Source organism: Neopsephotus bourkii, unplaced genomic scaffold, assembly GCF_033783945.1.
Source record: "Neopsephotus bourkii isolate Nb327-2 ecotype Australia unplaced genomic scaffold, CSIRO-AGI_Nbou_v1 NB_1663, whole genome shotgun sequence".
Taxonomy (NCBI): domain Eukaryota; kingdom Metazoa; phylum Chordata; class Aves; order Psittaciformes; family Psittacidae; genus Neopsephotus; species Neopsephotus bourkii.
This window is the reverse complement of record NW_026902137.1, coordinates 6,735,452-6,759,111: the sequence shown is the minus strand read 5'-3', so window position 1 is coordinate 6,759,111 and position 23,660 is coordinate 6,735,452. Positions and strand designations below refer to the sequence as shown.

Sequence of the window (23,660 nt, the reverse complement as noted above, 5' to 3'; positions counted from 1 at the left end):
GAGGGAGCCAGAAGGCCTAACTCAAGTGCCAAAAGTACATCAGTAGTATCACACATCTTCTGCGAGATGCAGCTTATATCAGGAAGCTTGTTAGAAGTGTGTATGACATTGAGAGTCAAGGCTGGAAATCAATGTCTGTTAGCTTCACATCACCCATGAAACCTGCTCTTCACCCCACGTTAGTCTGTCTGCTGCAGACTGCTGACATATTGGCTTACATGCTCTTATGGAACAAACTGAGTCATGCCGCTAAGACTTGAAAATAAAAGCTTTTAAAAAAAGCTCTGCATTCTGCAAGCAGTACATCCAGTTTCATAACGCTGAGGCTCATGATACATACACTCTTGCCCATTTTTGCCCCCAAGATTGCCTCTGGGCACCAACTCATTTCTGCATGCAAAACACAGTTGTGAGACAGACAGCTACATGCACTCCACTTTAAGAAAAGAGTTTAAGCCTTTTCTTAAAGGCTTCTTTATTTTTAAATTCCTTCAAAACATAATTTAAACAAATCAGATGCAAAACACCTGCATTTTAAATTAGCATATATTTTACTGTATCAATCACAGCAACCTCATACAGTAAGATACACAAAAATAGAGCATGGTATCACTTCAATTCAACACAGTTTTGTACTACAGTATTCCATGACATATATACACAGGACTTTTCTTTTTCAAAGCAAGTATAGTCCCTGCTATGTTCACCGTAAAAAATTACGTGGCATCACAGTTTTAGTTATTCACTGTAGTGTGAGTAGCCATATGGAAATTGAACTAGTGAACTAGAAGATACACTGTAGAGCAGCCAAACAGGCATGACACTTCAGAAGATGAACAAAACCAAAATAGCCACCGAAATGAAAACCACCCTTAGACTGTATTTTAATAGTAAAATTGTTTTTAAATTCTTCACTATATACAGAAGGTATCTACATTTGTGTCATATTTATATATATATATATATATTTATAGAAAAAACATACAAGATTTTCAAAACCTTAAAATCAGTCACCTAAACAATATTCACCCCAACCTTCAGGGTCATCAAGGCAATACTTGCCTATACCATAATGTTCAGCTGCAGTCACTTGATTCAGACTTTCCCCTGATTGCTAAACACGCCATTCACTTTGTTTCTTAGTGCAAACTGTACAGTAACTTACTGCTCTCAGCCCTCTGTAAGACTCAGATTTCATCTTATTTCCATAATACTTCTGACACCCGTTTATGGCTAAAATTATTTTAGCTATTTTACAACATTAGCCTATATAGTTTCCCCCTCTACCTACCTCAAGCCCTCCCCCCACCCAAAAAATGTAATACAAATGATCATTCATGCATGTTTCTGTCACACAGGGATCAATGGACATTGAAGTTTAGAAGCCTAGACTCTAAGTGTTTAAAAAACCCCTAAGTGAATAATTTTAGTGCAGAGTGGACTACGTAGTTTACATCTCAGCTAGAGTTTTTTTACAGATATTTTAAACACATTAAATTCTGCACATCAGATTAGGTTGTCTGATACTTTGTTCTAACCAGCTAGGTGGAATAAAGAAGCTAGAAGGATTATTGTGGGTTTCCTTTTAACAGAAAAACTAAAGCCTATTCATAACCAGGTGTTGTTTGGGGGTCAAACTGTACAGAGCCTAGCACGACGGAGTCCTGGTTCTCCAGTTGGGTTCCTATGTGCTACAGTAAAAGAGATAAATTTTATTATCTGATTCACATCCATGACTGATGGATTTACTTTAACAGGAGTCACAAATGAGCTCTGACTTTTAACCAGGCTAGTGCTTTACTTGCTGGACTACACTACAGAGGTGGCAATGAATTTGGAAGCAAGCATAACATTTATACTTACAATTTCCATAACCACAAAGGAAAAGCGTGCACTGAGAACCAAAATCCTGCAATTCTTAGACAAGACTCCACTCAGACAAGTGGTAGCCTTGTCAGAAGGAGAGAAAAAAAAAAGTCAGATTAAAACCCCAAAATTGATCAGTCTGCCACAGTGACTATAAGCTATGAAATACAGTACAAGGAAAAACAAAAAGTCACCTGAACAAATAACCCAGAGAGACTTCATAGTTATGATTCTACCACTTTTAAGAACTCAACATATTAAATATTTATTAAAAATAAACTGTTTCCAAATACCTATTTACAGTACAAAGAACAGTACTTAATACATGTGCAACAGAAAGTAAAGAAAGTCAGTACTCATCTGAAAGGACAACACTCCAGGCATAACTTGAGTAACGTGACTACAGGTTCACCTTTTTGAACTACCATACGGCAAAACCCAGTAGGATGAAATTGGCAACACCCGAAAATACAGCAAAAACTGTCCAGATTCAGATTATATAACCTTGAGATAAGTAACAGGGAGATAATGGGAGAAGGAAGAAACGTAAAGACAAACGGAAGAGATGCTCTCAGTGTTTGCATTTTGGAGATTAAGAAATGCAGACACACTTAAAAAAAATTAAAATAAAACAGTCTTTGTTGGCAAAACGAGCCATTCACATCTCTTGAACATTTGGGAGGCATACTTTAATCAAAAACCAGCAGTAGTTTCACCACTCATAGAAAACGAGGACCTTCAGTTTTCAAGCCTTGCACGGATTTACTTGGGCAAGGAGATGACTGCAATGTAAGAGAAAGGTCTGATGTCACTTTTCTGACATACAACAGCTGCCAAGTTAAAAAAAAATAAGTAAAAAATAAACGTGCTCTTCTCCCCCTGGAGACTGAAAAGTAATGATCGTTCAGGAGTTACCTAAATAATAGCAGCATGAAATCGAATGTGTCTGCAGCATCTGTGAAGCCACAAAAATCAAGAACTGGCACCTGATCGCTGAACCATGGTTCCAGACACTTGGATGTGTTCTTTTGGTAAGAGGTCGGTGTTATTATCCTATCAGTGGAGTCAGAACATTAGTTAAGATAGCCCTTTCCCCTCCCCCTTTCCTTCCCCTCCAAAACAGACTAATCAAGTCTATCTATAAACTACATGGGACAGCTGGGATGATTTATAGTTTAACTGATTGTTAGGCATGAATCTGTGAAGCTCGCTTTTTCTACAGCAGGGATCATAATAGTAAGCATTGAGGCAAGTGTCACATGAGACCTTAGAGCAAAACGTGCAAGTGTTTGCAGCTCCAGACCGGTTACAAAAGCCACAGCGCGAGGTGCCTGAAGATTTGGGTTTTGAACTGAACTGAGCAGCTCTCTCTTGACTCTGAGTCTGTGATGTGTACTGAGATTTCTCTCTTAAAGACGCAGGAGGCAAGCCATCATTTGGAAGTGGTTTGATTGAATAGGTGCTCTGTTTCACTGCTGGGTATTCCTGCCTAGAGTTGTACAGATTGTCACACTTTTGGCAAACAGAAGTGCCACAAGGTACGCCACAGTTTTGGCACTTGAGGGAAGCTGTCTCTTTGGCTAGGTGGGTGCGTTTGTGGTAAACAGGGTTGGCATCATTTTTTAACACCCATACATCAGGCTTAATAGCTTCTTGTCTTTTAAAATTTAACATACCTCTAGAATCGGAATCAGTATATAAATCTAAGTCCTCTTGAGCAGAAAAATAGGAGCTGTAAGGGACATTTGTTCTTAGCATGCCATTGTGATGAGATGAAGTTGGCAAAAATTCCTCTGAACACCCATGTGGGGAGCTTGACACTGTTAGAAGAGAGGGTGAAGGACGGATAATCTCATCTTTAATGTCATCTTCTGCATCAACTAAAAATGGTTCTTTCCTGAGACTCAGTGAGCTCATCAAAGGTGGTTTCTTACTTTCCCAATAATTATCATACGTGTCCACTGATTTAGAGGGCTTGCTCACCTTTGGCTTGAAATAATCTTTAGAAGCCCGCTCGCTTGCTGATTTCTGGAGTACCATTCGTGCCATGGAAGTGTTCAAGTTTTCTTTGCACTCTACACGCCGTTTCATGGCTTCTGAGCAGCCTCTAACATCTTCAGTGCTATTTTTTCGCTCATTTATGACATCAACCTCTGAATAACCTTTATCCTTCACTTGCAAGTGAATTTCACCAAGCTGCTCACATTCCACTTTGGCCAAAAAGAGTTCAAATGAAACCATTTTCACTTGAATGGCATCAACCTGCTCTTTGAGCTTATACGTTGTTCCCAGTTCTTGAACATAGCCCATGTAGTTCAAAATTTGCCTTACATCATCTTCAGTTAGAGCAGACTTTACATAATAAACAAAGGGTCCAGTGTAGGTCTAAGGGGTTGGGGGAAATAAAAGGAAAACTAGGTTACAATTCAGTGGTGGACTAGATGTTCAGATAAATCAGTGACAGATACCGTATAATTAAATAGAATAATAACCACAGCGAACACATGCAACTCCCGTGGCAAGATGAACTCCATTTCTGTATTCCTCCTGCTCAGCAGATGGAAATTTTGCATGAGGCAAATTCAAAGCAGGAGAGTTTCCATTCAAATTGAAATCCTGATTAGCATAATGTCAGTGTATAGCACAGTGATTTAAATCAACAGGGAGGCCATTAACTTTTACGCATACCAGATATGTTTGCATTTACAAACAAGTTTACCATGAAAGGTAAAAAAGCAGATATTTCATATATTGCACCTGGACAGGGGCTAGCTAGAGGTAACAGGAACTCTGAGTTACTGTGGGAGTACCAAAGTCTTCTTCAGCTTTAAATATACTGTACTATTACTATGCAGTTTCAAATGTCTGGTTTATATAATTTTATATTAAGTCAAGCACTAAAAATGACAAAAAAAAAAAAAAAAAAGAGTTTGTGCAGGTTGAAATATCCTTAGCATCTGGCATATCCAAGGTATGTTCTTAACTCAGTTCAAACTGGTTTAGATTGGAGGCAAGAGTAGCCTGCCCATCATATCTTTGTATAGAACAGCTACTGAATCCACAATGCACAACCAAAGACAGTATCGGCAGTGCATCAAGAAGAGCTATGCTCAGTGGATGAACCATCATTTCAAAGGCCAGAACTTAAGCATAAGATGAAAAAGATTTATATACAGAATGTGAATAAAGGTAGGTCCCCGTTAGGGAAATAATGTTCAAAGTCTTTGCTAAATAATGAAATAGCATCTTAAAGAAAAACAAAAGCACTCGTCACGAGAGCACACAATCCACAAATGACTTTAGATACCTGTACCAGCAGTGTTTTCATCCAGCTTTCAAGTATCAAAACTGTTCCTGTAAGTCACCTGCAGCATTCATTACTGAAATGCTGCAGTAGTTTTGAATAATCATACAGGAAAAGACAAAAGAGAAAAATCAACAGGAGAAAACTCACTATCTGACTTCCAGCACCCAAGATGAGCAATGTGCAAGCTCCTACTTTTCCCTCTGAGATCCTGGCATAGATAAATAATTTGAAAGCACATGAAAATCCAAACTTCATGAACTGAGAGCTGGCAGGCAGATAAAAGATACTCTGGAAACAATGCTTTTAGAGAAATTCCTTTACCATCATCATACAACTTGTGGAAACCCCAGAAAAGCATCCACTTGACAGCATGCAATGGTTGTTAGTACTTGTGGTCTGCTAATAGCAGTTCCAAGACAAAAATCAGACTTTGAATGAGCTTAAACATAACTTGACCACTCACCCTAGGAAAAGCATCTCAAAGTAGAAATTAATGCACTGTAGCAAGCTAGGCTAAATAACACCCTTAAATAATCTCTTCCTCTATTTTATGGTTATATTATAAATGCAAATAGTACTTCTGCTCTTGGGATACTCTTGCCAGCACAACACTTTACATTGCAATTTTCCTGTGGCTTCTGTTTACCAACTGTATGTAGACAAACATATACACATCATGCTAATAGGTGGGGAAAAGAAAACAGACTATAGAAAAAACATAAGAAGTATGTTAAAAGAAAGAAAAACGAATCATGTTTTCACTATGGCCACACATAAAATGTCTTACCTTAATATTTTTGAACTCCTTTTTCCAGGGGTAAAGAAAGAGATTAATTCCAACTGTCTCGAGCATGCTGAATGCATTACGTAGAGAATGTAAACTTGAGGATTTCACAGATCTCAGTGAGTTCTCAGCAATCTCGTAGAACTTTATCAACCGGAATCTATAAAAGGGATCAATTTTGGGAAGGCAAAGAAAGGCCGCGGCAGCCACTCGCAAATATTCATCATTAATCGGACGATGCTTGTTGTCAGAGGCACTCAGTTTGCATTCATGGAACTGTACATACTTCCTAAATAAATCGTCTTTATATTTTGAATCCATTGAAATCAGTTTTTATCTCACGCTTGGGCAGCTACCTCGTCTCTTTCATGGCTATTCGGCAGTAGGTTGATTATCTGGCATTAAGAATCTTCAGTAATGGCAACTCTTCTGGAATAAAGATTGAAAACAAAGACAAGTCAACAGAGTTGCATAAACCCCAGATGTCCACAGCACCTCTCTGCTTCACAGGATTCCATAAAATGGTTCACAGAGCAGTAGCTCCCAGAGCAACCTCTTTAGGTTTCTGCATAAGAAAAAAGTGCAAGAGTCTACAGAAACGCTGTTGTCCTGCTTTTCACTGCCGTTCTCTACTCTTCTTCCAGTTATCCAGCTAAAGCAGTACAACAAACCTATATCGAGCAAGGCTCTGAGAGTTTGACGCAATACAGCCAGAACTGAGGTTTCTTTGGCTCAGGAAACTAAGGCAAAAGTAACTCACAGCAAAAAACAGAGAAGCACAAGTTTTTAAAGTCTCTCCTCTGCACATTATTTTGCCCTTTCAGTTCAAACAACTTAATCATTATAATAATCAGTCACTGATTGGTTTGGTTTTTTTCTTTTTTTTTTTTTTGCCCTGCACAGTGATATAAAGATTTAAAAATTCCCCTAAAGAAGTTTTTTTTTTTTTTGCTCAACTTAGCAAAGCATCCACTTCTTGTTTCCTCTAGCGCCCCTAGACTTGAGCAGATTTATTTGTTTCACCTAACACTTCCTGCCACTCACATTCCACCTGAGGGCACACCCAAACCATCCCAGTACTGGGAATGCTCTGCACTCAGCCTACAGAGAACGCACTCCCTGACTGCTGCAATCGACAGCCAAAGTTTCAGCCGAGTACTGGCAGTGCAGAGATGACTGCAATCTTCACCAAAAAAAAGAAGAGCTATACCTGCCATTTATGGCTGCTTTATTAGAACAAAACCTTCCCTGGTTTTACATCATGGATGCTTTTGTTTGCAGGAATAGGTGCTTTTATGTATATACAGATCTACATTTTCACCTCACCGAGCTCACATACTTCAACAGGAAAAGCTGGTGGCAAAAGAAGCTTCCTAAAACTACCGAACCCAAGGTAATGAAGAGGCCAACATGCTCCATCTCAACTGCCTGAAGAACTTGTGATCAAAAAGCAGACCATAGCCTTTGCTTTTTAAATAAAGCCACAATCCAGCCCTTACAGACTTCCCAGCTGTGAACCACAGGGAGGGGAAGAAGGAGAAATCAATGCACTGTTTTGGTTGTAGTACATCTGAAACAGCACTTCAGGAAAGACTTTTCACCCAGTATTAATTGCAGCTGCTAGAATGCTGATCAATGCCCCCACACACTCCTGTTAAAATGAAAATCACTGTTAAGAGCAAAATTAATGGAATAAAAGGAGTCATAATATAAATAGGGGGAAAAAAACCCAACACAAACCAACAACCAAGAGGCCAGGAAAACAAACAAAAACCCTAACAGCCTAGCAGTTACTATTACTTGATGAAAGGCTGCACTTAATGACAACACCATGTGGGAAAAGTTAACTAGCGGTTCAGTTTCTGCTCAAAGGCACTCTGCTCTTGTTTTTCCCACAGCAAATTGCACTGATGTCAAGAGACAAGCTGTGAATCACAGGAAATGTGGAGTTCTAAATTAACATTTGAGCATAAGGGCCAGGAGTAAAACCTTCTCCCTCTTGGGGATCTTTCCTCCTTAAGTTGTGTAAGATGAAGTCTGTGGACAAAGACAACGGAATGCCTTCTGTTCCTTAGCAAGAAGGGCTCCACGAAGGCATTTCAGAGAAGGATCTTTGTACATCAGTAATACACCCCCAGAACAAGAATGATCCTGTGCTGACAATGAGCTGGATTTAGCACTACAATTCTTCTACCTCCCCTGTTAATAACTACTAAACAAAAGTGCTCGGTTACATGGATGAGATGTCAGAGTTGGGAAAGTCCCCACACGAAAGGGAAGTCCTCCACCGAGGCCCTGCAGACTGGGACACTCAAAACCACCACCAGGTCTCATTTTGACTCGCTGTTTGCATACAAGCCAGAGTTCACAGAACCAAAAAGCAAACCACCACAGAGCAAACAACCCAGCAACCCTTCACAGCCCTGCTCCCAGCACACAGAGCTTCCAGAGCAAAACATCCCCATCCCAGGCAGCCCACCCAGCACTAGGCAGGCTTCGAGCAGCGAACAACCATGGTTACAAGGCTTGGTAAAGCCCTCAGTATGAGCAGGCACAGATAAATATAGTTTTAAGAAGCACACTAGCTGATGCAACAGAGAAGGTGACAAGGCCGTTTTGCTGCAAATTACTGACTGAAAACTTACAAAATTTCATGGAGATGCATGAAAAATAAGGTCTGACCAGAGTCTAGTTTCTGCAGGCGAGATGAGAAAACATTTCTATCAGTTTCCTGGGTCAAAACCTCAGCTGAGGGATCCAACCACTCTGCCTACCCTAGACTCCTTGGCAGGGCACAGACATGCAAAAAACCCTATGGCAAATGGCGAGAAACACGGGACACGTTCAGCACTCTCCTAGACCACAGCAAGAGAACCAGGAACGCTAAGCTTGCACCAAACGTTTGAAAACAGAACTACCCCGAACGCAAACGCTATTGAATAGCACCAGAGCACAGAGCATCGCTGAGGTACTCCAGCCCGCGGAATAAGGGGGTGGAACACCGCGCACTTAACGCGCACTTGGAGCCGTTTCGCTCCCCGGTTGTAGCGGAGACACCTGTTGCGGCGTCCAGCTCGGCCGCTGCGAGGAGCGGCGGGCACGGCCGCGGCCACCGCCTTCACCCCGGCGAAGTGAGCGGCCTTCACTGGACACCGAGCCCGGGGCCGGCCCCACGGGGGCTCTCTGCAGCCTCTCACCGGTGAACGCTCGCAGCGCCTACCCCCCGCACCCACGCCGCGCCGTCCCCTCAGAGACCGCAGCGCGTGCTGGCCGAGCCCCCACCCACACCCCTCGTGCCAGGCCCGTCCCTCACCGCTCCGCGCTGCAACCGGGACCCGCCGCCGCTCGGCCGGAAGCGTCCGGTGACCCGGATGCGGGGCTGCGGACCCCGCGGCCCCTCACACGCTCCAGAATAGGCCCCAAGCTCCGGGAGCGCTCCTGCTGCCCGCGGCGGACGCGCCCACCCCTGGGCTCGGCCTCCCGGCGCCGGCTTCGGAGCTGCCGGCCGGAGGCGGCGGCTCGCAGCGGCGCCCCGGAAGTGGACGATGGGCACCGCCCCCTGCCGCGAGATAGCTACCGCCGCAGGGCGACGTGCGGCCACGCCCCCAGGTGGGCGGAGCCCCGCTGCAGGGGCGGAGCCGCGCCTGCGCACGGCCGCTCCCCGGGTGCCGGGCGCGGCGGCGGGAAGATGGCGGTGGCCGCTGCCGGTGCGTCCTCGTCGCGCTCCCCGGAGCGGCAGGACCCGCTGTCGCGCTTCACCTGCCCCGTGTGCCTGGAGGTGTACGAGAGCCCGGTGCGGGTGCCCTGCGGACACGTGTGAGCGGATGACCGGCGGGGAGGGGAGGGCGCTGAGGCGGCGGTGTGGGGCCCTCTCGGCGGGAGGGCAGCGGTGACCCGTCGAGGGTGGAAACCGTCGGGGGGCGGGTAGCCGTCGATGGTCCAGAACGCGTCGGAGGGGGGGATGTGTATCCGTCGATGATCTGGACCCCGGGGGGGGTAACCCTTCTATGATCAGGAGCCCGTGGGAGGGGGTGCCGGTCGATGATCTGGAACCCGTCGATGACGGGGAACCCGTCCGGGAGGCGGGATCCCATCGGGGGCAATGGGGTGAAGCGGTGCTGGCTGAGGAGAACGGGGCTCTGCTGGCAGCGTTGCTTTGCAGCAGCGTCTTATGGGTGTCCTGCAGCTTCCATGAAAGCAACGAAATAGGTAGATAGTCTTTTACTTTCAGTTCCCTTTTCTTTGAAACAGAGGAGGGAGCAGAGAGAGCACTGTCTAAAAGTGACAACACTGAGTATTATGAACTAGAATCATGCTCCTCCCTGGCCACACAGTGTCACCAGGCTGCTGGTTTATTAGACATAGGTTCTTGATATTCCTGTATCACTTAGTGCAGAAGGCATGAAAGGGCTCTGAATGCTTATGCTGGGTGACCAGGAGGGCTGTTCTCACCATCTGCTCTTCTCCCATTTCAGCTTTTGCAGTCCGTGCCTGCAGGAATGTCTTAAGCCGAAAAAGCCAGTGTGTGGTGTGTGCCGCAGTACCCTGTCGCCTGGGAGCAGAGCTCTGGACTTGGAAAAGCAAATTGAAACAACAGAAACCACTTGCAATGGCTGCAATAAAAAAGTATGGAAGTGTTTGGAAATAAAGTGCATGATGTGTGCCTGCTCAGCCATACTGCTTAGAGGGAGATAAAGTGCTTGATCTTCAGCTTTCTGCAGAATCAGGTTAAAATGCTTGCTTTGATAAGTGCTAAAGATATTTAAGATAATATATAAAGGTATAGGCAGTATTGTTGATCTCTTCAGGAAGTGAATTCCAAATCAAAGGTAGTGACTTTAAAATAAGAATAAAATAGTGCTTCAGCAGTTGCTTCTGTGAGCATTGTCTCTGTGGAATGGACATTGTAATTAAACAGTGGATGTGGGGTTATGTATTGGCTTTTAAACTTATAATAAATCATAAACATAAATAATATATCATAAACTTAAACTCTTCGGCTCTTAAACATAAATTTATTTACTTTGTTTTAAATAGCTATAAGTTAAAGTTGTCTTATATGGTTATTCCATTCCATACGTTTATTATTTGTTAGCATCCTGCATGTTGAATCTCTTTATAGCATTCTTCCTGATAGTTCCTTTCTCTTTGTAAACTTGGGCTTCCTAGTGTTAATTGAGCATGTAAGAAAATACCTTAGCAGATGGCAAAACAACAAGAAGATAATTAGACACACTAAGGTGAGGGTAGCAGTTCAGTTAATTTCACTCTTTGTTTCTGGGTAGTGTCTTCATCCCAGCTGATAGAAAACTGTAGTGCCTTAATATTTGTTAATGGCATCTAACAATTAGCGATCAATCTACACCAAAATCTGTACTTAAAAGCCAAATCATTTTCTATACATTGTCATAGATGAGGTAAACTGGCTTTAGATGAAACAATTTTATGCATATAAACACTTGTTGTGGTTTAAACCCAGACAAGACAACACTATATTAAAGGTTAAGAAAACTGGGCTGTCCTGAACAGCACTGTTTTTGCCAAATATTACAGGCAGCAGGGTTACAGATTAACTAATCTATAATCTCAGAGTTTGCCGCCTGGCCAGCTGAAGTGTTTTCCTGCTTCAACACTGCCTGCAGAAAGCTGCTTTGTTTTGCATGTTGCCATTTCAAAGTGTAGGAGTAACTGCAAGTAGCTGCAATTAACCTTGCTCTGCAACTGTTGCCTGCACAGATGTATCTGTCAAAGATGCGCAGCCATGCAGCTTCTTGTTCAAAGTACCAGAATTACATCATGGAAGGTGTGAAAGCCGTAACAAAAGAACCACTTCACAACACCAGGTAAGTAGCTCTTCTTCAGAAATACTTGTAGTTTTTTGTCAAAGAAGTAAAAGCAGACCTCACCTCTCTGCTCAGTTTGGGCATTCATAATTTTAATCATTACACATAGTGAAAAGCTAAGCCTCAATCTGCAACTGACTGCACAGGCAAGCTGTTCTGCTTTCTGCTGTGCTCTGTTCACATCTTCAAGATCAGGGGTACTCAGTAAAAGTAGCTATTTTTTAAATAAAACCTTTATCTTTCTGTCTGTTGATTATAGTAACTTACAGTGAAGGGAAGTTGGAATGAACTGTAAGGGCGCACATCTGGGTTGTGGCATATTGGGGTACCCTGTGCATTAAGAAAAATAGGTGATAAATGGCAACATTTGTAGAAAACTCATTCTGTGTCAATGTAGATGGTATTAGGAGTTCCTAAAACTGTTAGGAATTTATAAACTGTTAAAACTAACTTGGATTTTTTTGTATAGAATAAAACTATTGCTTTAAATAATTTGTATTTGTAAGAGCTGGTAAGGTAGCATTTGAGTATTAAATCCTAAAGTTTTTATTTTTAACTTCCTTACAGTGATAAATAACCTTTTTCTCTCTTCCCAACCAGGAACTTCCCCAATCGCTTTACCTTTCCTTGCCCATATTGCAGCGAGAAAAACTTTGATCAAGAAGGACTAGTTGAACACTGCAAAACATTGCACAGCATGGATGCAAAACAAGTGGTAATGAAAAGTCTTTGTGCAAGAATTGCAATGAAGTCTAGTCTTAAATCCCTTTGAAACAATGAATTAGAGACTCTTGAAGTTAAGTACACGTTTATTCCTGTTAATGTCAAATGCAGGTATGCTGTTCATACATTTAACTTTAATGCTGGGTTTCAGGACATTCTCTGGAGGTGACTAACTTTTATTCCTATTGCAGCTAGGTGACATCCTCCTTTCATCTGTAAAAAATGGCAGACATTTGAAGTTAATTAAGCACAGTAGCAAACATAAATTAATAAAATACAATTTCAAGAAAAAGGCAATCATTTAATTTTTCCCTCTGGTGTGTTCAGCAATATAAGCTATATAAACTATATAAAATATAAATTATATTCAGCAATATAAACTATAGGGAAAAATGCTTGCAAAAAAATAGTATATCATTCTACTAATCTTTATCTGCTAATACTCCCTCTCATATAAGAGGAATTGCAAAACATGGAACTGATTTTGGAACTTGCATATTTCTGGAAAGTTTTTTTTTAATTCCAAATTATTTAGGAAAAAAGTTCCTTTTTTCTCCTGGAGAGAAGTGATCTTTGCAAAGGAGGTCAAGGAACCTCTTCTGTTACTGAGAAATAAAGGCTAAAATCTTCAAAAGCCAACAATTGAAACAACTGAATGCTGGTTTTCAGACTGTACAGGGAAGAGTAAGCCATTCCATTGCAGACATCTAAGCCATGAGTTAAAATTACCTGGGATAATCTGAGTCTTTTATATGAAGTATCCCAGTAAACTCTTTGACATCCCTGTGCATATAGAATAGCAATTATCATAAACCTTGAACTTCAGTGTTCCATTCTGTGTCTGTCCTGCCCTTCCTACTGTAAATGTTAAAGCACTTAACCATTGGGTCTTAATTGGCTTTTTTGGGGTTTTCTTGAAGGTTTGCCCAATTTGTGCCTCAATGCCATGGGGAGATCCAAATTACAGGAGTGCTAACTTCATGGAGCACCTTCAGAGACGCCATCGCTTTTCGTATGATACTTTTGTGGTATGTGTTTCCTCATCCTTGGAATAAGGCCTCATGGCTCCTAAACCCCAGCTTTTTTATGTAGCCGTTACTGTGAAATCTCATCTTGCAGATGGTGTCATGAGAGAAATTGGATTATTGGCAAGTCAAAGGAAAAGACGGGTTTTTTCTGGTTTTATTTGGTATTGTATTAACCAGCATGGCTGTTGTAGTAAAGGAATTTCTGTCCCCTTTGTTCACAGGATTATGATGCTGATGAAGATGATATGATGGCACAGGTTTTGATGCGTTCTTTGCGGGATAAATGAACCAACCAGAAGATTAACTGTAAAACTCAAGCTTCCATGAGGGGGAAATGCCCAGCATCCTTGCACTTCTCCCTGTACATTCCGAGATTAACTCAGGCATCCATAAATACGGAAGACTTCAATCCCTATCCCAGTTTCAAATCCAAGTTGATTATGTCTATAAAAATGGTCTGTACCATTCAACCCTGTTAACCTAATTTTCTTACTTGCTTCACACAAAGCTTCGTTGCAACATGGAGGAGACAAATCTGTTGTCTTTTAATAATTTCTTGGTTTCTTTTGCAGTTGTGTTCATTTGATAGTCTAAAAACAAAAACATTCCAAATGGAATGGCCTGACCTAGTTAATAAATATCTCTTCCCAGTCTCATTTACATATCTTAAATGCTAGTAGGAGAGGAGTAGTTGTAGCTCTGTTTTCCCTTAGTGAGACCTCTAGGTGCTAACTGTAATTGTCAGACCAACTCTCATTTAAACTGACCTATGATACCTGTGATTTCATAACGTTTCCCAGTGTTTAAATTCTCAGACACAGCCTCTCAACTATATGGAAAATACATCTTTAGTAGGAGTCTTCAAATTACAGACTTTCTTAGCAAATCTTTGCACCTCTTAAGCAACTTTTTGTTCTGTATATGATTATTACTTTCTTCCATGTTTTGACCATAATTTCTAGCCTGGAAGATAAACTTTAATGCTGGTCTAAGGTAAAATGCATCATTTTTAAACTGTCTTAGCAAATCTTAATCATATTTGCAGGCTTTGTGATTAAATTGGAGGTTTTGAAACAGATTTTCTAGTGACTTTAAGCCTTATGCTGATAGGGGAATTAAGAAGGGTGCTTTTTTTTCTTCAATACCTCTGCTTTCTATTTAAACTGAAGTTTTCATATATGATCCTAGTTTTTCCATCTCTCAAGGCTGGTAGCAAACCTTACCATCAGTTCATAACACTTGCATAGCACTACCTTTCTGCATTACAGATTTTAAGAGGTATTTTGAATTCCTGTTCTTCATTTAAATGTTGCTAAAGTAGCTGAAGCTATACTTGGAGTGTTTTCCATATAATGTGTACAGTTTGCAGGTAAAACTTTTAAAGGAAAGTAAGATGTAACTCAGAAAGCAGGATGACAGTTCCAGTACATGGAAAATGGATATTCTGTATTCAGGTCTACACTTCTACTATAGACTTTCCTTTTTAGTTTAATGTTTTCATTAACAGTCTGCACAGTCAAGGTGATGAGATCTAAGGATCTAAGACACCTGGCCAGAACTTGTAAATCATGGTAGTGTTGAGATGTCTAGTCTAATTTAAGCATGTTTAATTGGAGCAGTGGACCTGCACCACCACAGGATTGAGCACTAGTTTATTTATTTGACCAGTAAGTTTAGGGTAATCACACTCTGCAGACTGCAGCACAGCCTTACCCTTAAAACAATGACATACACCCTGGTTAAAACCTCTTGATTAAACCTTGTGTCCAGCCAGACCTCTAACATCCTTCAGTTGAGCTTGGGTTTAGTATGTTTTCCCAACCTGTTAAAGACTCATCTGTAGGTATCTGCTGCTGACTGGAAGCTCAGTCTTAGGGGCAGGAGAAATCTCACTGTACTGTGGGAAAAGGTACTGTGTTTGGGGTTGGTTATTTTTAATGCTTGATCTGTAAAGAGATTACAGTGTATTAGTGACTGGATGGGGATTTCAGGGTTCTGGCTAGAACGCAGTTTGGTGGTATGCACTGGCCAGAATCCAGATTTCTGCTACTATTCTAAGTGCACTTCCATGCAATTCTGATAAAATGTGTAAGGAGCAGTTAGAAGCTTCCAAGCAATTACTTTGTTGTGGTTTTGACTTTTGAAGATGAATTACAAATAAAGGCCATTTAATTTATAAAATCCTACCTTCATCTTAACTCCAGTCCTTTCTTCGTTGTGGTCCATACATTTCATTTCAGTATCTCCCTACAAACACTTCTTGCCAGCTGTGGAATGCTGCAGGGAAGACACTGATACGTGCAGACACTTCAGCTTTTGGCTTCCATTAAGTATTTTAGAAAAACAGTTTGGATCAAATTCTGTTGGAGCTGGCCAGGATACTGCAGGTGCACCCTTGTATGGGAACACTTGCTATGGGAAGCCATGCAAACAACACCCCCTAGGGTTTCTTATTAAATCATGGAAGTGTGACTGTCCAGCAAGGCTTTTCTGTTGAAATCTTTACAGCTCCCATCACTTTAACGCCCCTGGATGTCAGGTTTGTGGTGGTGATATCCTTGTGTTGTTCCCCATTCTGGTAGCTCCCAATGAGGAGGTGATGCCTGGCTTGTAGCAATGGCTGGTCAGAAACTGCTGGTGACTGTACCCTGACTGTGCAGAGTCATTCCCTCACTGTACAACTTGGGTTTGATTTGCAGCAATTTACATAGGAATTATTTAACAGAAGATACAGACCAAAAGTGTTGACTGGAAAATGCATGCTGGTTCTTCTTTAACTCTGATGACATTAGTGTGTGAGTAAGAAGCCATGTCTTGGCACTTGCTCGCTTGGCATCAGAGGAATTCATGGCACTGCCTTTTGCACTGTGATGAGCATCTGAGATAAACCTAGCCATAGACTCCTACTGCTGCTGAAAAGCGTTGTGTCTCTGTTGCTAAATACGTCAATGCAAACATGTTCACACACATGGTATGTCTTACTGGTATTTGCTGTTTGATTTAAAGAGGCGTTCTGTTGAGGTGCATGTGTGTATAGCCTCGATTCATCTCATCTGTGTGCAGAAACTCGTGATGAAAACAAGCCTTATTAGATAGCGAGCAAGTGAATCTGGGCTTCTAAATCCAGTGGAGAGTTGCTGCAGGAGGGTGAAGTACTCTGCCAGGGTTGCTCTCACCTCGTCAGCACCTGATCTTGTAGCCCCTAAGTGCCCATTGTTGGTGTTAATGCAATCTGGCCACTTGGACCTGTGAAATTCCCAGTGTCTGGCACAAGGAGTCAGCCTTAGGAGGTCAGTTAGGGAAGAGGGAGGGGGCAGAATGGGAGGAGACAAGCTGGCAGTCGAGCTTGCTTTTCTAAATGAATCTGTCTGATAACTTGTTGTCAGCACTAATTACCTAACAATTGCTTCATCTGAAACTACAGCAATACATCCCCCTGGTCTCCTTGCACTGGGTAATAAGGTCTTGTAAAGCATCCCATCTATAAGAAAGCATTTGTGGTGTACTCTGAATCCGTCATCTGATCGACAAAGGCTGACCAAACTTGCTTCCAGACTTTTTGATAGTCACTGGTAAGATCAGCATAGGAAGGGTTAACCTCTCCTGTAGTACAGAGGCTATGGTAAGTCACTATAAAAGCAAATGAGGGGTGTGCTTGCAGTTTTAAAGCTTTTCTTTGGTTTAAGTATACTAACAACGACAAGGTTTGGGCCTGGTTTGGGGGTGGGTTTTTGCCTCCTGTCACAGTTGTGTTGATTGTGCTTCATTCTTCAAAAGCAACTCATTTTTTGGGGGGTAAACTACATTATTCTCGACGTGATACAAACAAGGACTGCTGAAACCACGATGAGAACTTCCTTTTCCTTCCCCACTCTTTCCCCAAAGCTCCAGGAAATACCCAGCACTTACAAGTGTGGTCACTAGAGGCTTCCTGGGTCTCACTTTTAGTTCTTCTCACGTTTGTTATGCCTTTACCTCGTACTCAGGCACTGGGTTTTAAGACATAAAACAGTGAAGCTTCTGTGAGCCGTTTTAGCAGCCCCATGCAGCGAGGTTCCCTTCCACAACCCGAGCGCAGGGGCAATAAGGAATAAGCTCACCCTGGTGTACTCCGCAGCCGGAGCGGCGGCCAGCAGCGCGCACCGACGGCAGAGGGAGGTCTTGCATCTCCGAGAGAACGTCCCAGCCCTGCGCTCCTCTCCGTCCTCCTCCACTGGGGTTCACGGAGCTCCTCCGCTCTTGCAGGGAATGTTCACGCCTCATCCCCGCTCTTGCACGGCCGGAGCTTCCCTTCGCCCCGCCACAGCCTCCCTTGGCGGAGGGAGCTTTGCTCTGCAGCAGGGTCTTCGCGATGCTTCGTGGAGCCGCTGGTCCAACAAAGGTAAAAAGAAGACTTTGCAGCAGGCTTGCCGCTCTGGAGGTGGTTATAGAGTGTGTGCCTGTGAGCTCCTTGGGCCAGCCCATGTGGGTCAGTAGCCGCGGCTGGTGGCAGGGCTGCTCTGGCCACTCTGGGGCTCCACTGCTCCGGTGCTGAGAAACCACTGCCATTTCCAGGCTGTGAATCATTGCAGAGCTTCCCCTCCTCTCTGGTCTCTCGCTCTCCGTCCTGCGGTGTTCTGGCTCATAGGCACGGGCAGGTCACTTTCTCCCCAGATCTCGGTTTTTCCTCTAGCACACAGCAGGTTTTTTCCACGTGCGGTGGTTGGAACAGGTCTGATTATTAACGCTGCAGACAGAACAGAGGAGCAGGCTTTGCTTCTTGAAAGAAAACCACCCAGTTGGGTTCCTTGTATGAGTGTCCCCAGGGTAACCACATCCGTGGCAGGTGGAGGAGCAGGGGGGCACCTGCAGCGACACCCAGGCTGATGCCCTCCTCACCATGAGGTGCTCCTCCCCACACCATGGGGCTCTGCATCTCTGGACCCCTGTGGGAAGTGGGGTCTTGGCGTCTGTGATTTACATCCCCCAAAAGCCTTTGGGGGCACATAAGTTCAGGCTTATCCAGGGATGAGGTGGGCAGATAAACACCTGCTGAAAGCCACAAGCAGTCCTGCAGCAAAGGAGGGACGGATCTAGCTCCAGAGCACATGGCTGGAGGGGAATAGTTCACAGGCTCATCTCATCCCTCCAGGACTGTGTGTGGCTGGCGGGACATGCTTCACGAGCTGCTCCTGGCCTCGGGAAGGACAGACTGAGCTCAGCCCCCTGCTCTGCAGCCGTACCAGTGGAAAGCTTTGCTCCTCACTTCTGCATTTCATGTGGGTTGTGGCTAAACAGTAACGTGTGGTCAGTGAGGGCCGGCGGGGCGGTGTCCAATGGCAGATCACGAGTAACCTGCCACCATGGGCCCTTTCCCAAGTGATAGGGCCGGGCACTGACTGGGAGTGAAGAGGCATTCCCAGCAGGTCCGGTTCCTCCTCCCGCCGCCAGCAGCTGTCTTGGCCCGGAGCTGAGCCCGGCTCCTGCAGCAGGTGGCTGGACCCATGCCCTGAGCCCTTCCAGTGGGGAAATCCCCACGTGAGCAGGAGGGATGGGGTGAGCTGGAAGCTGGGGCTGGGAGTTCCAACTGCCAGGCCAGGGGAGTCACACCGGCTCTGCTCAGCACTGTCCTAATGCCACTGCAAGGCCTGGGCACTTTCTCATGGGCATGTGTGCCCTGGAGAGCTGAGAGCCAAAGGGAGCATGTGCCTGTTTGGGACTGGTTTTTTTTTGCTATGCCTGTGCGGAAGAAAGGAGGGAAGAAAACCAGGGGACAGCTTGCTAAGGGAGGCTGTGCCCCTGAAATCTGCCCTGCAAAAGGGAGAAGCAAGTCCGGGCAGGTGCTCCTGACCCTGCCTGGGGGAGGGAGCCAGCAAAGGGCTGGGCTGGACCAAGCCCCTTGCTCTGGGAGTCTCTGCTCTTCTCAGAGGATTATCAACCCGCGGCCATGCTGTGCCCAGCTCTGCTCCAGAGCAGCGGGACACGGCAGAGGCTCGCCCTAATCTGCACCGCAAGGACAGCCACGCGTGGGGGCCGGGGACCACCCTCCCGGCACAGCGCCTTCCTCCAGACCCGCTGCTGCGGGTCTCCCGAGCTCGGGCACACAGGCCATGGCACAGTCGCACGGCTCCTTGCCCTGCTTCCCTCCATGGGAAACACTCCGGGAACGAGCCAGAAATGGCTCGTTCATGTTCATCATCATCGGCGCCAGGAGCGATGCTCTCTACACCGGAGCCCGGCGCGCAGCCCCGTGGGCAATCCCCGCGGGGCCGACACCTGCCGGGCTCCCCCCCCACGCCGTCCCATTGGTTCCGGGGGCCAGGGGAGGCTCCGCCTCTCCCGCTCCATTGGGTCCGGTGCGGAACGACCCCGCCCCGCCCGCGCCGCCCCCCGGCCCCAGGTCCATATGAACGGGCGCGGCGGGCGCGGCGGTACTGTGGTTCAAGATGCCGCGCTCTTTCCTGGTGAAGAAGCACTTCTCGGCCAGCAAGAAGCCCAACTACAGCGAGCTGGAGAGCCAGGCCGGTGCGTGCACGGGGTGCGGCGGGACGGGGCGCTCCGCGGGGTCCCCGGTGCCTCCTATGCGGGAGCGGGCGGGTGGGGCTCCCTCCATGTGGGACTTTCGCACGGGCAAGGGGGTGTTGTTTCCAGTTCCGTGCAGTTCGGCTGGGATGGGGTGCGGGATCCCCCGCGATGTGGAGCAGCCGCCTCGTATCCTGGGGTGGGCGTGGGGAGCTCCTCGTGTTGGAGGTGTGCAGGGGAACGGGGCTCCTTTCGCGCTGTTCCTCTCTGCAGGGCGGGTTGGGGCGCCGAGACCCGTTGGGTCTCCTTTGCTCCGGGGTGGGCTTGGGCTCCGGGACCCGTCGGGTGGGCTGAAGTCCCTCTGGCTCCGGAGTGAGAAGCGGGGATCCCACGGGCTGGCCTGGGGTCAGGTCTAATTGCTCTGGGGGTGGGTTTGGCCCGCGTTTGCCCTTGTTCCCACTGAGTGCTGCCGCCTCCCGCAGTGCTGGCCGCCCCTCTGCTGTACGAGACATGCCCGCTGCCCGTCATCCCTCCGCCAGAAGTGCTCGGTCCCGGTGCCTACTACCCGCCGCTGGTGTGGGACGCGGGGCTGCTCTCCAGCCTCTTCCCTGGCGGCCCGGGCAGCGAGGGAGCGGGCGGCACGGCCCCTGCCCTGGACCTGACGGCGCTCTCCAGCGAGGAGGATGAAGGCAAGAGCTCGGGGCCCCCCAGCCCAGCCTCAGCCCCCGCTGCCGCCGAGCGCTTCCGCTGCGCCCAGTGTGCCAAGGCTTACTCCACCTTCGCTGGGCTCTCCAAGCACAAGCAATTGCACTGCGACGCCCAGGCCAGGAAATCTTTCAGCTGCAAGTACTGCGAGAAGGAGTACGTGAGCCTGGGGGCTCTCAAGATGCACATCCGGAGCCACACGCTGCCCTGCGTCTGCAAGATGTGCGGCAAGGCCTTCTCCCGGCCCTGGCTCCTGCAGGGCCACATCCGGACACACACCGGTAATGCTGGCTCTTGCCCCTCTCCCTCCCTCCCTCCCTTATCACCTCCCGCTTCCCAGCTCCACAGCCCCCAGCAAATCGGTGGCCCAGGTGTTATCTGGGAAGATAAGGGCTTCCCAAACCCCCTTGGCACATCTCTCTAAAATGTCCTTTAAATATCCTCTTGTCTGGAACAGAGCGCAGGGTCAAGGCTCAGCTTGTAAATCTGTGCCACCACTGTTAGTGCTGTGCCTATCCATGAGCCAGCACATGAGCCACGGTGCAACAGTGCATGCTTTTGCTCTGTGTTATAGACTGAGGCACTGCTGCAGCATTCCCTGTTCATCACCATGCCCAAAGCCATCTTCCCTGCCTTCACCAAGGGCTTCCAGGCCTGGCTGCCCAACACTGGCCTCCAACCTGCGGCCCCGCTCAGCTTGGAGCACACCGAAATGCACCGCAGCATCTCATGAGCCCTGCGGGCAGGTGCTGGGGGTGCGACGCCGGCACCCCCAGCACCAGTTGGTGGGGGTCCGGGTGCTGCAGCTGCAGCCCACCCCACTGCCCGTACAATGCATCTCCTGAGCATCCTTTGTGGGGCTGCGGGATAGTGTAATTGTGACTTGGCACTGATTTCACACCCTCTTAACGTACTAAAGATGATGGCTGAAGGAAGCCGGGAAGACTTAATTGTGCTTTCCAAATTGAGCATACGCATTTGTTTCCTCCAAAAGAGTCTTTCTGGGAGGAATTCGCCCTGGCCGGGCTTTTCAATGCGAGCCGGGCAGGAGAAGGGGGAGCGGGGGTTCAGCGGAGGAAATAGCTATACTCACCCTGGCGCTGGCGCCTCGCAGCCGCTGCCTGCTATGATATAATTAACACATAGCGCTTGGCTTTCCTGCCTCTCTGCGAACGGCTCGCTTGGCTCCAGGCAGGAGACAAATATCGCGTTTTCGTTCGTATGTGCAACTGCCTTGCTGCTTGCAGATGTTTCCAGCGTTAGTTTTCCATGGTTCATAGGAGAGTTTTCTGGGGGGAGTAGGAAATTCCCGAGTCCTCCCCAAAATGAATGCTGTACATACCTCACCAGGCTTTTCCTCAGAACAATAACAGCCAGTACTCCTTTTTCAATGTGCTCTTCACAAACTTTGGCTGATGAATGGCTCCTTCTTTGATATTCCCCTTGTGTTGATGCACTGGTTAATTGGGAGTATTTCTCTTTGTCCCATAGGTGAAAAGCCCTTTTCCTGTACACACTGCAACCGGGCCTTTGCTGACCGCTCTAATCTCCGAGCCCACCTGCAGACCCATTCAGATGTAAAGAAGTACCAGTGCAAAACCTGCTCCCGGACTTTCTCCCGTATGTCTCTGCTCCACAAGCACGAGGAGACGGGCTGCTCGGGCTCTCGCTGAGGACGCTGCTTCCCCAGGCCTCTCTCCACACAAATCCCTATATTATACCTAGTTTCTGTAGGAGTTAGTTTCCTCCATCGCCATCGCAGCGCACACCGAGACCCTCACACTCCTCACTCGGTGCCTCCTGTGCAATGCGAAGGCCTGATCCTCCTCCCATCCTGGCGTCCGAGGGTGCAGGATTGGACTCCGGAGATAAGTGTGGGTGCCAAAGAGTTGAAGCTCGAGGGGTGCAGCCCTGAGCCCGATCCACCGCTGCTGCAGCCCCCATCAGGTGCCCCTGCTCACCGGGCACCTTGCAGGGCTGGTCCTGCACCCTGGCCCCAGCACTGTGACCATGTAGCTTGGGGGGGGGGTGGGGGGAGGGCTGCTTTTTGTATGTTTTTTTACTGTAACCACTCGGTAACTTTTAAGAACCAATATTTTTCTAACGAAGGACAGGATGTGCCGTGTCCCCCAGCCCCCAGTGTATATTCGCCGCCTGTAGAAGGTGTAACTATGCAATAATATAGTATCCCGGTAGTTGTGAAGCAGCTGCTTCTCCCCAGCACAATGACAATTTGCAATGCCTGCGAGATTAACAGTGTCCGTAAAAGGCACGGGGTAGCCATTTCAAACACCAGCCCTGTTTACAGAGCAGCTATGCACTCAAGCACCTGTTAATATGACTCTTAACAACTGCTTTTCAAGAGAACTGTGACTAATAGCAGGCACTTGTCAGCGATACAATGGTGGCCTGTCCCAAGGCTGCCCATCGACAGGTGTGTGCCAAAAGCCCTATTTATGGGTATTGACAGGTGCCTCCTGAATGCATCTTTCTTTGGACATTGTTTTCATGGAATCATTACAAAGAGGATGTTTACATTTCAAAGGTACACTGGTATTTATATATATTTTTTTTTGTTTTCTTTGGTGCCACAATTTTGTACTGATGAAACTTTTTATATAATTATATACATTTTATTGATATTCAATAAAACGGTTAATTTATAATAGGGTTTTGTGGGTGAAGAGGTGGCCGTGATGTGGGGGCTGGGGTGACGGGTGCTCTGCTCCTAGCCTCTGGCTGCAGGTGAATGAGTGGCATTCACATACATGGGGGGATGCAGAGCAGTCACCTCTGGGAAGGAAAAGGCAGGCTGAGTCAGTTCCTGCCGGAGGACTGGGGAAGGGGCAGCTGTGCAGTGATGCAGGCCGGGGGGTCAGGCTCATGGGGGAGCAGTGGGTCTC

General features: G+C 46.4%; 3 protein-coding genes across 4 annotated transcripts; 2 read left to right on the top strand and 1 right to left on the bottom strand.

Moving 5' to 3' along the window:
• Positions 1–528: 528 nt before the first annotated feature.
• On the bottom strand, positions 529–9,415 carry SPATA2 (spermatogenesis associated 2). Its single transcript, XM_061375424.1, has 3 exons — positions 9,271–9,415; positions 5,961–6,386; positions 529–4,251 (listed from the first exon to the last, which is right to left on the bottom strand). Exons 2-3 carry the CDS (start codon positions 6,276–6,278, stop codon positions 3,001–3,003), a joined length of 1,569 nt encoding a protein of 522 aa, XP_061231408.1. The 5' UTR covers positions 6,279–6,386; positions 9,271–9,415; the 3' UTR covers positions 529–3,000.
• Positions 9,416–9,487: 72 nt separating this feature from the next.
• RNF114 (ring finger protein 114) lies at positions 9,488–15,737 on the top strand. Of its 2 annotated transcripts, none has more exons than XM_061375425.1 (6): positions 9,488–9,750; positions 10,433–10,583; positions 11,694–11,800; positions 12,401–12,515; positions 13,444–13,551; positions 13,773–15,737. In XM_061375425.1, exons 1-6 carry the CDS (start codon positions 9,503–9,505, stop codon positions 13,836–13,838), a joined length of 795 nt encoding a protein of 264 aa, XP_061231409.1. In that variant the 5' UTR covers positions 9,488–9,502; the 3' UTR covers positions 13,839–15,737. The 2 variants fall into 2 exon arrangements, with proteins under 2 accessions (XP_061231409.1, XP_061231410.1); XM_061375426.1 differs by having other exon boundaries at positions 9,592–9,773.
• Positions 15,738–19,759: 4,022 nt separating this feature from the next.
• Positions 19,760–23,425, top strand: SNAI1 (snail family transcriptional repressor 1). The gene is made up of 3 exons (XM_061375363.1): positions 19,760–20,055; positions 20,535–21,038; positions 22,249–23,425. Exons 1-3 carry the CDS (start codon positions 19,977–19,979, stop codon positions 22,428–22,430), a joined length of 765 nt encoding a protein of 254 aa, XP_061231347.1. The 5' UTR covers positions 19,760–19,976; the 3' UTR covers positions 22,431–23,425.
• Positions 23,426–23,660: the final 235 nt, after the last annotated feature.